This window comes from Pseudochaenichthys georgianus, chromosome 22, assembly GCF_902827115.2.
Source record: "Pseudochaenichthys georgianus chromosome 22, fPseGeo1.2, whole genome shotgun sequence".
Lineage (NCBI taxonomy): Eukaryota > Metazoa > Chordata > Actinopteri > Perciformes > Channichthyidae > Pseudochaenichthys > Pseudochaenichthys georgianus.
In genome coordinates this window covers 13,088,097-13,103,031 of record NC_047524.1, presented here as the reverse complement: position 1 = coordinate 13,103,031, position 14,935 = coordinate 13,088,097, and the positions used below count along the sequence as shown (strand labels likewise).

General features: G+C 39.4%; 1 protein-coding gene across 3 annotated transcripts; it reads left to right on the top strand.

Moving 5' to 3' along the window:
* Positions 1-1,114: 1,114 nt before the first annotated feature.
* On the top strand, positions 1,115-14,673 carry orc3 (origin recognition complex, subunit 3). Of its 3 annotated transcripts, none has more exons than XM_034111668.1 (20): positions 1,115-1,270; positions 1,448-1,481; positions 1,565-1,662; positions 5,665-5,803; positions 5,964-6,068; positions 6,188-6,351; positions 6,452-6,591; positions 7,431-7,590; positions 7,942-8,055; positions 9,915-10,048; positions 10,186-10,249; positions 10,333-10,449; positions 10,548-10,627; positions 10,995-11,128; positions 11,223-11,317; positions 11,423-11,520; positions 11,612-11,753; positions 11,854-11,970; positions 14,256-14,335; positions 14,476-14,673. In XM_034111668.1, the coding sequence occupies exons 1-20, from the start codon at positions 1,247-1,249 to the stop codon at positions 14,579-14,581; spliced, it is 2,145 nt and encodes a 714-aa protein (XP_033967559.1). In that variant the 5' UTR covers positions 1,115-1,246; the 3' UTR covers positions 14,582-14,673. The 3 variants fall into 3 exon arrangements, with proteins under 3 accessions (XP_033967559.1, XP_033967558.1, XP_033967557.1); XM_034111667.1 differs by having other exon boundaries at positions 1,430-1,481; positions 11,226-11,317; XM_034111666.1 differs by having other exon boundaries at positions 1,430-1,481.
* Positions 14,674-14,935: the final 262 nt, after the last annotated feature.

Sequence of the window (14,935 nt, the reverse complement as noted above, 5' to 3'; positions counted from 1 at the left end):
TCTTGTTTTGAGTTTTTTTTGTCTTATATCTAAGTTGTTTACACAGTCGAGTATGTGTGTTCATTAGTTTTCCCAGATTTATACCGTTTTTTGTATGGAAAACATAAACCATGGCCAGAATGTCATATCTCTAATAAAAAATGGTTTAGTTTTGGAAAAACGTTTAAAGAATTGCGCTAAAAATAATATTTTACTAAGATATAAGTTACACATTAACTGAACTTAACTTGCGTGAAAACCTGACATTCTTTGTATAAGTTTATTTTATGGGAACGACCAGAAATCTATACAATGTAAAAATTGTAAATAAATTAGGTAAATATAAAAATATATATAAATACTATAAAAAAGTGGAAAAGTCCTGGCTACTTCCTTGTTTCTATGAGACCAGTCTTATAATAATAATAATTAACATTTGAAATACAAATTAAATATTCAACATGTCATACAAATTAATTTTAAAAACTCAATAATTTTAACTTTACACTAAGTACTAACTAATACTATTACTAGCTTTTACTGTTACTCATGCTACCACTATTGTATATTTTTCACAATAAGTTCTACTAGGGAGCATCATCATCAGTATATCATTTATGAATAGGAAAATTAAAGACTGCAATAAGTTACAGCGTTAGATCTAAGCAAACACATAAAACACATAAAACACATAAAACTAATCTAAGTACATTTTTAAAAATCATGTATAGAAAGAAAATAATTAATTCGAATATTGTATTTGTATGTATATTTATTATGAAGTTATTGGTATTATATGCATATGATGTTTAGGGACTGCAACAGGGGACCTGAAAAGAGTTTAAACATCCATGGCTGAGTGAGAGGCCACAACAGGGAAACCAGAGATGCTGTGAAGAGGCGGGGGTGTTCAAGAACAGCAGTGTTAAACGAATTCACCGCATTAAAACATCAGAGAGGATTAACATAATGAAACTAAACTGATGTTAAATACTTTGAGGTTGTATATGTCATATTAGCATGTGTTAGCATATACACTTTAATCATGTGCGATAACCTACAATTTAAACACACAGGCGTTGTCCCCTTATGTGTCGTGAACACAGCCTTTTCCGTAAACGTCATATTGGCGGGAAGTAGTAGGGGGTTTGTTAAATACAGCACAAGCAGTATTTTAAACAAATATCTGACTGCAGCTCAAGTCACTGTGTGAACTAAACTAAAGTTAAAAAACGGTTAGCTTTTTTAGCATGTAGCTACAACTAAGATGTCAACTTCATCTGTGTCCAAGGTAACGTAATATTCTGACGTTATTATTTTGCAGGGCTTCCTCGTGAAACTAGCTTGCAGTCTGTGACATAATATTGCCATATTAAACTGTACTTTCTTTGTTTATGTTCATTGTAAACTTCCACTGTTTGAAACTTATCGCCGTATATATTAATTACAGGGATGCTTTGTTTTCAAGCCCAGTGCTAAGAAGAAAAAGACACTCAGTTTGGGTGAGCTATGTTAATGTTAATAGAAGACTGTTCTCATTTTAGCTGTCTGGTGTTACACTCACTTTGATGCCATTTCTCCACAGAGGATCACTTCATCCATGGCTGTGAAGGTGCTGACGAGAGTAAAACACGATTCAACCTGTGTCAGGATCTTTGGGATCAAATTAAAACGGACACAGAGGTAAGAGCATTCAATGTGTTTCCTAACCAACAGAACAGAACAAATAGAAGTCAGGGATAGTAGAGGTGAATGAATGAATACAATATTGTATTGCCTTGTCACAGTCAATCTGCTCGACAAAATATGTTTGTCTTTTTTATTTTCCTGCGATGATGGTTCTTCAGGACTGCTTCTTAAGCTCTAATCACACTCTCGCAGACTTTTCCGGTGATTCTAAAGTAGATGACAATGTATGTGTGTCATTTAAGAGGAAAAGATGCCTGTTTTTGTTGTTGTTATTACTGTCAGGAAATGTACAACCTAACCCTGGTCCGCCCAGTAGTAATAGTCAGATCGCTACTCCTGCTGATTTTAAAGCTAGGTCTGGGTTGGGTTTCATCCACTTGAATGTGCGCAGTCTGTTAGGTAAACTAGATTTTGTCCGTATCTGGGCAAAATCGACTGACGCTGACGTCATTGTCTTATCTGAAACATGGCTAAATAAGTCTATTTTGGCCTCTGACATTGCCTTAAATGGTTTTAATGTGTATCGTACCGACCGGCCTAATAAAGGTGGTGGCGTTGCAATTTATGTTAAGAATAAGTTCAGTGTAACCACATTAGTTTCCAAATCGATCAGTAAGCAATTTGAATTTTTAGCCTTAAATATAGAAGTGGCAAAGGGTCAACAGGTCATGGTGGTGGGCTGCTACAGACCCCCCTCAGCTGTCAAAGACTCCTTGTCTTCACTAGCAAATCTTTTATCACAACTAGACTACAAGGAAATAGTCCTACTTGGAGATTTTAACTGGGACTGGTTAACTGCAGTGTCAGAGGATTTTAAAAACCTTTGTATCTCATTGAATGTTACTCAGATTGTGGACAGTCCTACTCGCCCAAATATTAAGTCCCCTAATAAATCCTCCCTAATTGATCTCATTTTAACTAATGTTCCACATAAATATTCATCTGTGGGAGTATTTGCAAATGATCTGAGCGATCACTGTGTTGTAGCCACAATTAGGGACACTACGGTCCAAAAGGTTAAACCTCGCATTATCATCAAGAGAGACATAAAACATTTTGTGGAGCAGGGTTTTGTGCATGATCTGTTTGGGTTTGATTGGGGTAAAATCGATCTGTGTGCTGATGTAGAAACCGCATGGTCTTATTTTTATCTTTGTTTTATAGAGATCATTGATAGACATGCACCCCTGCGTACATTTAGAGTAAAGGGACGAGACAATCCTTGGTTTTCTGCTGAGCTGTCTAGTCTCCTTCATGAGAGAAACAAGGCCTGGGCAAAGGCTAGGAAATCAGGCTCAGAGATAGAATGGCTGTGTTTTAGGCAGCTAAGGAATAGCTTCACTTCAAATGTCAAAAGTGCAAAGTCGAAGTACTATTTGTCAGTTACCACAGAAAACCTAAATAATCCTAGGACATTTTGGAAAGCAATAAAATCGATATCAACTGGTGAGATCCGTAATGAGCTACCTCCGTGCCTTACCACAGCATCTGGCCTTGCCTTACCACAGCATATGGCTCTATATCAGACAGGGCTACTATGCTAAATTGCTTTAATGAGCATTTTGTGTCCTGTGGTTCTCTATTTGATTCTGTCACTAACTCTGCTTCTGTAAACACCACAGTCTGTGACTCTGAACAACGTGGTCTGGAAAACCCTTTCAGTTTTACCCCTTTTACTGTTGATGTTGTTCATGAAGCCTTATCTAAACTAGATCCTAGGAAACCGGCTGGCCCGGACAACTTAGAACCTTCTTTTTAGCTGCAGACTTTATTGCTCCACCTCTTACTTCTCTTTTTAACCTCTCCCTCAGCACAAATACAATTCCAAAAGTATGGAAGTCAGCTTATGTCTTGCCTTTACTGAAAGGAGGGGAGGCAACTATTTTAAATAACTATAGGCCAATCTCTAAATTGTCAGTTCTGGCTAAGGTTCTTGAACGCCTAGTGAGTGAACAGGTAAAGGAGTTTTTATGTACAAATGACATCCTGTCTAAACATCAATCAGGCTTCAGAAAGAAACACAGCACAATGAAAGTGGTGAATGATGTGGCGAGTATTTTAGATAATAAGCAGAGTTGTGCAGCTCTGTTTATTGACCTTTCCAAAGCGTTTGACACCGTCGATCATCGCATCTTAAAGCAGAGGCTACTCAGTATTGGCATATCCAGCCTTGCAGTGGGGTGGTTTGTGAACTACCTCTCTGAAAGGTCCCAATGTGTTCATTTTGATGGACTGTCTTCTGAGTGGTTAAACATTTCTAATGGTGTACCACAAGGTTCTGTTTTAGGACCACTTTTATTCTCCATATATATTAACAGCGTAGGTGATAATGTGGATGAAGCTACTTTACATTTGTATGCGGATGATACTGTGATGTATTGTGCAGGTCCCTCCATTAAGGAGGCTGGTGTTAAATTACAGGCTGTTTTTAACATTATTCAGACTCAGTTCTCTGAATTAAAGCTTCTTTTAAATGTGGATAAAACCAAGGTAATGCTCTTTTCAAAAGCAAAAAAGACACCAGAGCCTGTTTTTAGATATTGTAACTACGCAAGGAACAAAACTTGAAGTTGTTGCCTGTTACAAATACCTTGGTATCTGGCTTGATGATTGTCTCTCTTTTAAACTTCATGTCAATAACCTGCTAAAAAAACTGAGGGTTAGGCTAGGGTTCTTTTTCAGAAACAAGTCCTGTTTCTCGCTTGAGGCCAGGAAAAGGCTAGTCACTGTGACCTTTTTACCTGTGCTGGACTATGGGGATCTGGTCTATATGAATGCACCTGCCAATTGCCTGGTCAAGTTAGATGCTGCGTATCACAGTGCACTGAGATTTGTGACAAACTGTAAAGCATTAACCCATCACTGTACCCTGTATGCAAGGGCTGGTTTGCTTTCACTAACTGTACGGAGGCTCAGTCACTGGTACATTTTTATATACAAAGCCATGCTAGGGAAACTTCCATCTTATATCTGCTCCCTGATCTCACGGAGAATTGTAAGTGGCTACTGCCTGAGATCGAATGCTGTGGTTTTATTAAATGTGCCAACTGCTAGGACTGTCTTAGGGAAGACAGCTTTTAGATGCGCAGCTCCTCTGTCTTGGAATAGTCTGCAAATTAAATGGAAACTGAACAATCTGGTGCCACTAAATGTTTTTAAAGCTCGGTTGGATGCTACTCGGTGGTGGCGAAGTCGATAGGGACTTGGCTTGGGAACTGGAAGGTCACCAGTTCAAGTCCCGGCAAGACCAAGTGCTACCGAGGTGTCCCTGAGCAAGGCACCGTTCCCCACATTGCTCTCCGGGTGCCGTTCAAAATGGCAGCACACTGCTCCTAACACTAGGATGGGTCAAATGCAGAGAAATAATTTCCCCACGAGGGATTAATAAAAGTTCATCTTATCTTATCTTATCTTACTCAATCGGAAGCTATTTAATTATTTTTTATTTGTAAATGATGCTGTATGATGTCCTTTTGTTGTTCTGTTAATGCTTTTATGTTTCATGTGGAACTACTTGAACAGGTCTCCCTTGGAAAAGAGATCAATGATCTCAATGGGATTTTATCTGTATAAATAAAAGGTTTGAAATTGAATATTGTAATTGTTGGCAGCCTTATTTATTATAAGCATTAGATCGATAACACTCTAAATCGTTTAGATAAAGCGATGAATGGACTGCCGAAGCAATGGATCTAAAGACATCACCCTTGACTAGGAGAAACATTTCTTACTATTTTTTGACCTATTTATTTAGGTAAACTATTCAACTGGGAAATAATTGTTTGTTCAAAATATACAAAACCAAAGCAGACTAAAAACAGCTGATGCCATCTCAATTGTACAACAGTGCATTATTTTAAACAAAACTCCCACACTAAAGAGATGGTAAACAATAGCCTTAATAATATTCCATCCAAACAGAGTATCATAAACAGTTTGTGGGTTTGAATTGTCATAAACAATGGGTTTAACTATGTTTTTTTTGCTATCTGTAAGCTTTTACAGGATGAACTCAACACGAAAATTCTGGACAGCTTGCTGGACTTCACGAGGAAGTGTTCTTCCACTCGCCAGCAGACTGACTGGGCATCACATATGAGGGCCAGCGAGATCCCCACAGCGGCTCTTGTTCTCGGTAAAATGTCATTTGCTGATTGATTATCCACAGCAGTTTAGTATAAAATTATAATTTAATTTCTATTTTTTCCCCAGTCTTGTGGTGTTCCAATATGGAGTTTCAAAGCTAACATTGTCATACATTTGTTTTTGTTTTATCTCTGATATCTTTCACATAGGTGTAAATGTCCCGGACCATGACATGACCTTCCAGAGTTTGTCTGAACTGCTCCGGCAGTCGGTGACTCCTCATGTGGCCTCAGTACAGGCCAAAGAGTGCGGAGGTAAAAGACGAGAGCGATAATTTAATTGCATTTTGAAGGAATTTATCTTTGTGTCCTAGAATAAAAGTGGTAGTGACTTAATACTTTCTTTTCTTATATTGTTTTCTTTTTCATTTCAGCCTTGAAGCATTTAATAAAGAGGGTCCTGGAGAGGTTATTGGGCACTGATGTGACTGTGGATGATGATGAGGAAGAGGAGACGGAGCAGACCAGTGCTCCGCTCCACAAGAGCGTGCACTGCTCCCTCAGTACACTCTGTGATTGGTACACTATGAATACAAAGGTAGGACCGTAAAGCATAATCAGTGTACATAATTTTAGATTTGCAATTTGGTGCATGGAAAGACATTGAAAAGCTGAAAGCACTTTTCCCTGTGTTTTAGAAATCCTACTCTCTTACGCCTGGAAAGAAGCGTAGCTCTCCGGTCAAAGATGATCTGCAGCAGCCTCCCATTGTCATTATTTTCAAAGATTTGGAGGCTTTCAATGCAAGAGTTCTTCAGGACTTCATACTCATCTGCAGGTAACGTCAATGCTTTAGCCCAGGGGGGTCCAAACTAAGGCTTGGCCCCCGGGACATTTTGAATCGGCCCTCAGCAAATTCAAAAAGTATAATGGAATATGGCCCACAAATTAAACTTGTGCTTGTCTTATATTGTACTTTTTAAATATACATGTACAAATATATTACACAGTAGTATTCATTAATAAACCCACTTTTCAAATAAATTCAGTCAATTGAAGTTAGGGAAACATTTTCAAACAAATCTTAGTTGATAAAAAGTGCCCAATAACTTAATTACATTACAAGCTTGAAATCTACCCTTTATATTTCCTTTTTTAAAAAGCAATCTGAGGCTTCTGTTTTTAGGAATGAGCTGCCAACAAAATAAATGAAACCCTATGGAGAGCTGAGATGTAGGCTGTTGTGTTTCTTAAAGCATTTTCAAGTATCAAGCATCATTTACCTACATTTATTGATTTTGCTAACTTATAACTTAACTTACGAGGCAACATACCTCTATAAGTGGCCCAGCCCTTCGTATATTTTTCTGTATGTGGTCCTCGTGAAAAAAGTTTGGACACCCCTGCTTTAGCCGTACACTTGAACTGTTTCCTTATCATTTTATTGTTGTCATCCGCCTCCTGGTTATGGTATTAAAAGATAACAATTATTATTTGGAAAGTCATATACCAGTCTGGTTTTATAGCCACCTTCACATACACTTGGAAGCTAAGGGAGTTATTCTAGACACTAGGGTTAAAGTAAATGATTCACTGAAGGAAAAATGCATCCATCAGTGTTTTAAGTATCTCGTCTATTATTCAAACATCTGTTAAAACATGTTATCCATTCCCCAGCCGGTACATTGAACGTCTTCCGCTGATGTTTATCTTTGGTATCGCCACGTCACCCAGCACCATCCAACACATGCTGCCCCACTCTGTGTCCTCCCTGCTGTGCATAGAGCTCTTCCAGTCGCTCTCCTGTACTCAGCACTTGGCCACAGTCATAGACAAGGTAATGGTTACTCTCACATTCACTATAGGAAGTATGCATTCAAAAAATATGGTAGAGAGTGATTTAATGAGCTTCCACAACTGAAAGACTTTGTGTTATTTCTCTATCCTGTTTTATTCTAAATTAAATTTGCCAATCTTCCATCCAATTTTGTGTCAAACTGTAAAATATATATACTTATGCAGACATAGCATGGTGAAAGGTATTGCACAACTTCTAAACATGGAGATTTAACAAGTAAAACTGTATCAAATAATTTTTTTCAATCAAATTGTGTATTTGGCTGCTGTGTTGTCTTGAAATTAATGACCAGGAAGTCAATTGTATATTTTGTCTCGTTTATGTTTCCAGTTGATCCTGACAACGCATTTCCCTTTCAAGCTCAACGGCAAAGTGATGCAGGTGTTGATCAGCATTTTCCTCTACCACGATTTCTCAGTGAGAAACTTCATCAAGGGTGTTCAGGTACAGAGTAGCTTCTAAGAGCTTATCCAACATGTGTATCCTATGTTTTTTTTTTACATTTTTTTTATTATTTCTTTGGATCACATTTCAACTTCAGTGTACATATACATACAGTTGAGGCCTAAATTATTAGCCCCCGAGGAGTTATGGAACATTTTCCTAAAATTCTTCGTGATATAATCAAACATTCACCAGTGCTATTTAGTAGCTTTTGGTACATTTTGGAACATAAAATAAGTTTTTAGGCTTGCTTTATATCAAATATAGTGAAAAATGGGTTGGTCAAAAATTATTAGCCCCCAGGCCATTAATAGTCAATAGTGTACCCTTTCTGAGCCACAACTGACAACAACCTCTTGGAGTAGTTCTTTACTACGTTGGCACTGGTCTCTTGAGGGATTTTGGCCCATTCTTCCATTGCAAATTGTTCCAGCTGGTCCAAATTGCGTGGTTTCCGAGCATGGACATTCACTTTGAGCACCCGCCAGATTCTCAATAGGATTCAGATCTGGGCTATGTGCCGGCCACTCTAGCACCTTGGTTTTGGTTTCCTTTAGGAACTGTTGGACCAAGTTTGATGTGTGCTTTGGGTCATTGTCTTGTTGGAAGACCCAGCGACGACCTAAGCGAAGACTAAGAGCAGATTTTGTCATATTATCCCTCAAAATGTCAACATAATTTGAATTTGTCATGATGCCTTGCACCCGAACAAGGCTCCCTGTGCCTGAGGCTGCAAAACAGCCACACAGCATGATGTGTTCCTAGGGTTGAAGGCCTCTCCCTTTCTTCGCCAAACATAAGCAACATCCATGTGCCCAAACAGTTCCAGTTTAGTCTCATCAGACCAAAGCACAGACTTCCAAAACGCATCTTTACCTTTCAAATGTTCACGGGCAAACCTCAGTCTGGCTCTGATGTGCCACTCTTTGAGTAAAGTGGTTCTTCTGGGACGATGGCCCTGAAGCCCACCACGATGAAGAGCCCTCACCACTGTGTTCCTTGAAACATCAACTCCAGAAGAGGCCAGGTCAGCAACAATCATCTTGGCAGATGTCCGGGGATTCTAGCTGACATCTCACTGACACTATTTTCCCCTTTTATGCTGATTGATGCTCAGGTGTGGCTTGAAAGCTGATTGGTTGATTAGTTGTGGGTTGAAAGCTGATTGGTTGATTAGGTGTGTTTTGAAAGCAAAAATTCACATGGGGGCTAATATTTTTGCCCAACCCATTTTTCACTATATTTGATATAAAGCAAGCCTAAAAACTTATTTTATTTTCCAAAATGTACCAAAAGCTACTAAATAGCACTTGTGAATGTTTGATTATATCAAGTTTTATCAATACTGGAAACATTGGGAAGAATTTTAGGAAAATGTTCCATAACTCCTGGGGGGCTAATAATTTAGGCCTCAACTGTATGTAGTTAAATAGTTTTACAGAGTGGTCCGTGTTTTTTCTTGACAAAACAACAACAGTAAGCACATAAGAACATGGGGTGTTTTATTTTCAATATAAAACATTGACAGTATAGATCATTAAATAAAAGATTCAAACAGTTAAACAAAAGAAGGTCATATCAGGGTAATATACACTTCTCCCAAATTTCCTCAAATTTAAGTTCGATAGAGAAGGTTATTCTTTCCATTACGAAGATTTCATAAATGATATCGTACCAATCATCTATAGATGGGATGTTTGGTTTGAGCCATTTATTTGTGACTGCTACACTCAACATCCCAAATAAGTATTTTGTTTTAATATTTGTGGATGTTGAGTGCAGGTATCCTATGTTTTTTTGTAAGTGTAAGTGTAATTTAGATAAGTGATTTGCAAGCTATCTGCTCTGTGTTGGTGCAGCTGGCCCTGCTGGAGCACTTTCACTCTCAGCCTCTCAGTGTGCTGTGCTGTAGGAAGAAGGAGGCTCTGCTTAATGTGATGCAGCTTGGTCACCAGGACCTAGAGAGGATCAGACAGCTGCCGTCCTTCAAGAGGTACACACACATATATCATTTAGTTTTATTCACCGGCTAACTACATTTTTGTGTTAGTACCTTGTTGTAGGATTTGATTGAGCTTTTTCAAATGTACAACTAATCATTTAAATAGAGTCTAACCTATGTGTTTCTAGGTATGTAGAAAAGCAGGAACCTCAGGAACAGGAGCACCTGCTCACAGATGACACTCATTTGAAGGTACATTTTTGTTTTATCTCTACACCTGAGGCATTGGCAGGTAATAGAAGCACGTCAGAATCTAAGGCTTTTCTGTCTTTTAGGAGGTGTGCCGGAGGCTGATAAAAGACCTTCGCAAATACCACAAACACTATTATCCCACCCTGAGGTGTCTCCACACTTTGACCTCATCATTACCTCGATACCCGCTTGGGAAACAGGCAAGAAATTACTGCTCTATATAAAAAAACAACTTTGTTTGTAGTGTTGAGGTAATTTTATCATGTTTTCTAAAACTGGAATTGTGTATGTGTTACAGATCAGAGAGCTCCATTTAATCTGTCTGGAGAAGAACGTCTGGGAGAATGAGGAATACCAATCAGCCATGAAGCTTCTGAAGTAAATCTTTATATTTAACTTGTGTTTCAACCAGAAGAACCGACATGGACGATCAAGAATCTTCATTGTAGGCAGGAGGCTTTTCGAGCCCATGCCCACTGTTTAAAAATAATCCCAAATTCCATGTGTTGTCAAAACCTTGTCAAAAAGTCTCATTTTTAATAAAAAAACATTATTTACACATTTTATTCTCTAGATGGCAGCATATGCAATGGTATTTGGATGTTTATTGCTCCTCCTGGTGGCCAAATAGCCATTTTTTTACAGTCAAACAGCATTGGACCAATTTCCTTTGTTTGAGACTGGCTTTTTTATTGTGAACAAAGCAGAAGTTGTTAACCTACTCACCCCAATCCTTACCCTCTAGGATGATGGCTAAAGATGAGCTGATCTCTTTGCTCAAGAAGTGTGCAGAGATATTGCAGCATTCCAAGTCTAAGAATATGAAAAGCGCTCTTCTCCTGCTGGAAGCCATGCTCGCCAAATTCAAGCAGTTGGACAGTAAGTAGTACAAATGGAGAGACTTGCATATCTTTATATCTTATTACCGTAGTTAGTGAATACGCAACAAATGATTTTGTCTTGTTCTTCACAGCAGTAGTTGCCGAACCCCCCCCTCCTGCTGAAGAGAGTATCACCTCCCCGGTGAAAAACCTTCAAAAGAAAATGGATCTTTTCCAGCTGCAGAAGGTTTTTATGGTTTTCTGAAGAATGTTATCTTTACCGCATTTCTGTGAAGGAATTCTCTTCCTCTCTGATGAATTTGATCCATAAATTATTCTCACATATTTCTAGGCCCTGCTGGAGATGAACGAGTCTCGGAGATCCAAAAAACTGAGTCCATTCGAGGTTCTGCGAAATGAAGCTCTCCAATTTATCGACAGCTTAGTGCAGTAAGAAGTATTACCTTCTGCTCTGCTTGAATTCATATTGTAATAAATGTGGTATAAATGATTATTTGACTAACATCGCTCTCCCTTCCAGGAGCCACCTGTCTCCCCCAGAGTCTCAGACACTGTATGAAGTTTGCTACTACTCTTCTTCAGCCACTGTGAGACGCCACCTGAATGCAGCACCGCGCACCTCCATTCAGGCTGCGCTCAACAGCCCCTTCTATTATCTCCAGGTACTTCTTAATTCCATCAAAGTGTGTAACTATCTTAAGATAAGGAGAAACTGAAAGCGGTGAGAGTAGCTTCATTGGGGTCTCTTTGCTTTTCCTTCAGAATGACCGCCTAAAGTCTGAGGATGGGTCCGTCTCCAACGCAGCTCCTGATATCTGCATCGTGTACAAACTACACCTGGAGTGCGGCAGGCTGATAAACCTCTTCGACTGGCTGGAAGTGAGTTTATATGTTTGGTATTTGGCTTATAATTGAGTTTAATTTGTATTATGCAAAATCCACTTTTTCATGTCTGTTATACATAAACATGTGTCCCCTCTGTGTAAAGAGATTCTGCAAGTTTCAGGAAAAAAGATTCTCTCACTTTTTGTCCTGATCCATTTATATAAAAACCTGTCTGAAAATGAACTGATCAGATTTTGGCCACTTTATGATGTCATAAGGTTTTTGGGTTGTGTAACCATTAGCCAATAACCAACCAAGGTAACACCCGCCACCTTAACACCTGAATCTCCTCCTAGAGCACCATTAGGCGCTTTCACACCGGAGTACTTTTCCCAGGAATAGTTCAGATTGTTCTTGGGATTTTGCGTTCACACCAAAAAGATCTGAAACTAGAACTTTTTTTTTTTTTTTCGGGAACCTTTTCAGTCCCTACTAGAGAGGTGGTACTTTCCTGGGGAGGAAAAGGTTCCGATTTCTGATTGGCTGGCTAGGTTTTGTGAAGCCGCCATTTTATTTGCTCGCATTAGCATTATTAGCATTAGCCCAGCGCACCAACGGAGAGAGACTAACTTATGGAAACACAAAATGAAACGTGGGAGCGGTGGAGTGATGAGGAGGTGTCGGCGCGTCTGGCGATTTACCCGGGACTTCGGGTGGCAGTATACGTGACAGTATATATGGCAGTGAAAGCGGCTATTGTGTTATTTTTAACCAAATATCTCTCAGAGGGGCGTGCGGAGTGGCTCCTTATTTTCCATCTAAAGCAGTGGTCACCAACCTTTTTAAGGCCAAGATCACCGACCTCGGCCTAGGTGAAAGGCGAGATCTACCTATTGCAGAATTGAGTGATAAAGACGGCCCAGATAGTGCTTCCAATTTGAGGCCTTTTATATAGGCTAATTGCATCTGAATTACTGTTACAATGAAGGCTCCATAATCAGCTCACGGCATATAGGCAGGGGTAAAGTACTATTTTTTTACGAGTGGGGGGCGGACCTCACCTCCTCTAGGTCCTCACCTCCTCTAGGGGGGTCACGGGGGGATGCTCCCCCGGGAAGTATTGACGTTGAAAGCATCAATCTGGTGCACTTTGAGAGCAACATGAAGAGATCTATGGATACCTCTCTCAGCACCCATATGAAACAGAACTGTAAACAGATTTTCTTTTTCTTTATGGATATTTTACAAATCACTCCCCTTTTAAACTGTATTCTTGTTTTACTGCCATATAGTATTTCATACCTGTTTTTCATTTATTCTCTTATTGTTTAAAAATGATCATATGAAGTTGTGCCGCGGAAATAATCTTTTGAATAGTTTGTGACAAAACTGTTCTAAACACTCAGAGTCCTTTAGCTCACCTGAGCCACTCAGTCTGACAGGGGAGGACTCTCCTCCAGCTTGTTGTGGAAACAGCTCCTTATATCCGTTAATGCAGCTAGCTAACCAGATGCTAACATCACGGTCACGCTAGCATCTCTCTCTCTCTCTCTCTCTCTCTCTCTCTCTCTCTCTCTCTCTCTCTCTCTCTCTCTCTCTCTCTCTCTCTCTCTCTCTCTCTCTCTGCTATGCCACACACACACAGCCGAGCTTGAATGACACAAGCGCATGTGTATTTCCATGCAACTCTCTGATTTGTCTGGTGACTTGCCTCTGTTGCATTCACTGAACACGGGAAATTGCAGTCCTGCCGTCCTCTCTTGTGTCATGATGAGGTTCACGTAAAGCACGGTTAATGTATTATATTATTGAGGTGTCTCAAATATAAGTCAATCAAGTGGCACCTGCTAAAGGGGTGGTGGATGATATTGATAGGTTTACATCTAAAAACGTATTTTTCAAACATTATTTTAATTTTCTTTCTTTTGTTACTTTTTTTTTTAACACGGTCCTTGATCTACCCGCCCCACACTTGCGATCGACTGGTTGGTGACCACCACTGATCTAAAGTAACAGACAGAGAATCAGCACTTTTGAAACAGGGCTGAAACTGAGGGGATTATGGGATGCTGCAATGCATGATCTGTTTGGTATTTCGAGCCAAACACATGTTTTCTATATATCTGAGACCTATTATATATTGATGAAAAACAGTATAATAGGGGACCTTTAAGTAACAGCACCTTTGCCCTACAAACTTTGTTGGAAGTTCCTCATTCTCGAGGAGGTTTTATTGATTCAGAGGATCGATATGTCACGTTATTGATCTGAAAATCCAATATTGGCCCAGAATGGACTAGATACGGACCTGGGTGAAAACCTGTTTATCTTGTTTTCAGGCCTTTGCGACTGTGGTGTCTGCTGCCGAGGGCAACGATCCCGATTCTGACAGTTTTGGGAAAGTGGATGATGTCAAACAGTATCCTTCCATAACTGAATCTACAAACATGTTAACCCGCCATCATACTCTGCCACTGTTACTAACGTAATGCTAACAAACTCTGATTTGACTTCCATCCACAATCGATAAGTGTTGTTCCTTAGCTTGTTCTCTTCTAGCGCTCGTTTCATCCGAGCTGTGTCCGAGCTTGAATTTCTGGGCTTCATAAAGTCCACTAAACAGAAGACCGACCATGTGGCTCGAATCACCTGGGGAGGCTGCTGACACAAATCTTTAGCTAGTCTCAATTCACGCTCTTATCAAACTTGATTTTGTACTGTATTTTTTCCTCTAATAAAATATTGGCGAGCAGCGACTGAAAACCCACACTTTTTATATGTTTCTGGTAAAATCATGTCAGGTACTGGAGAAGTATTAGTGATAAGTGTCTTAGAAACGTAACTTGATAGGGTTGAACCAATATGTTGCTATACTGCAGGCATAGTATAGTTAGGTGATATTTGATCAATTATCAGGTTGATTAAATGCAATGAGTAAACATTTCAAGAGTATGTAGTACATTTGCAGGAGTCATAGTTGACTAGAGATTTTAAGCAACCATTCACCAATTCAAAAAAC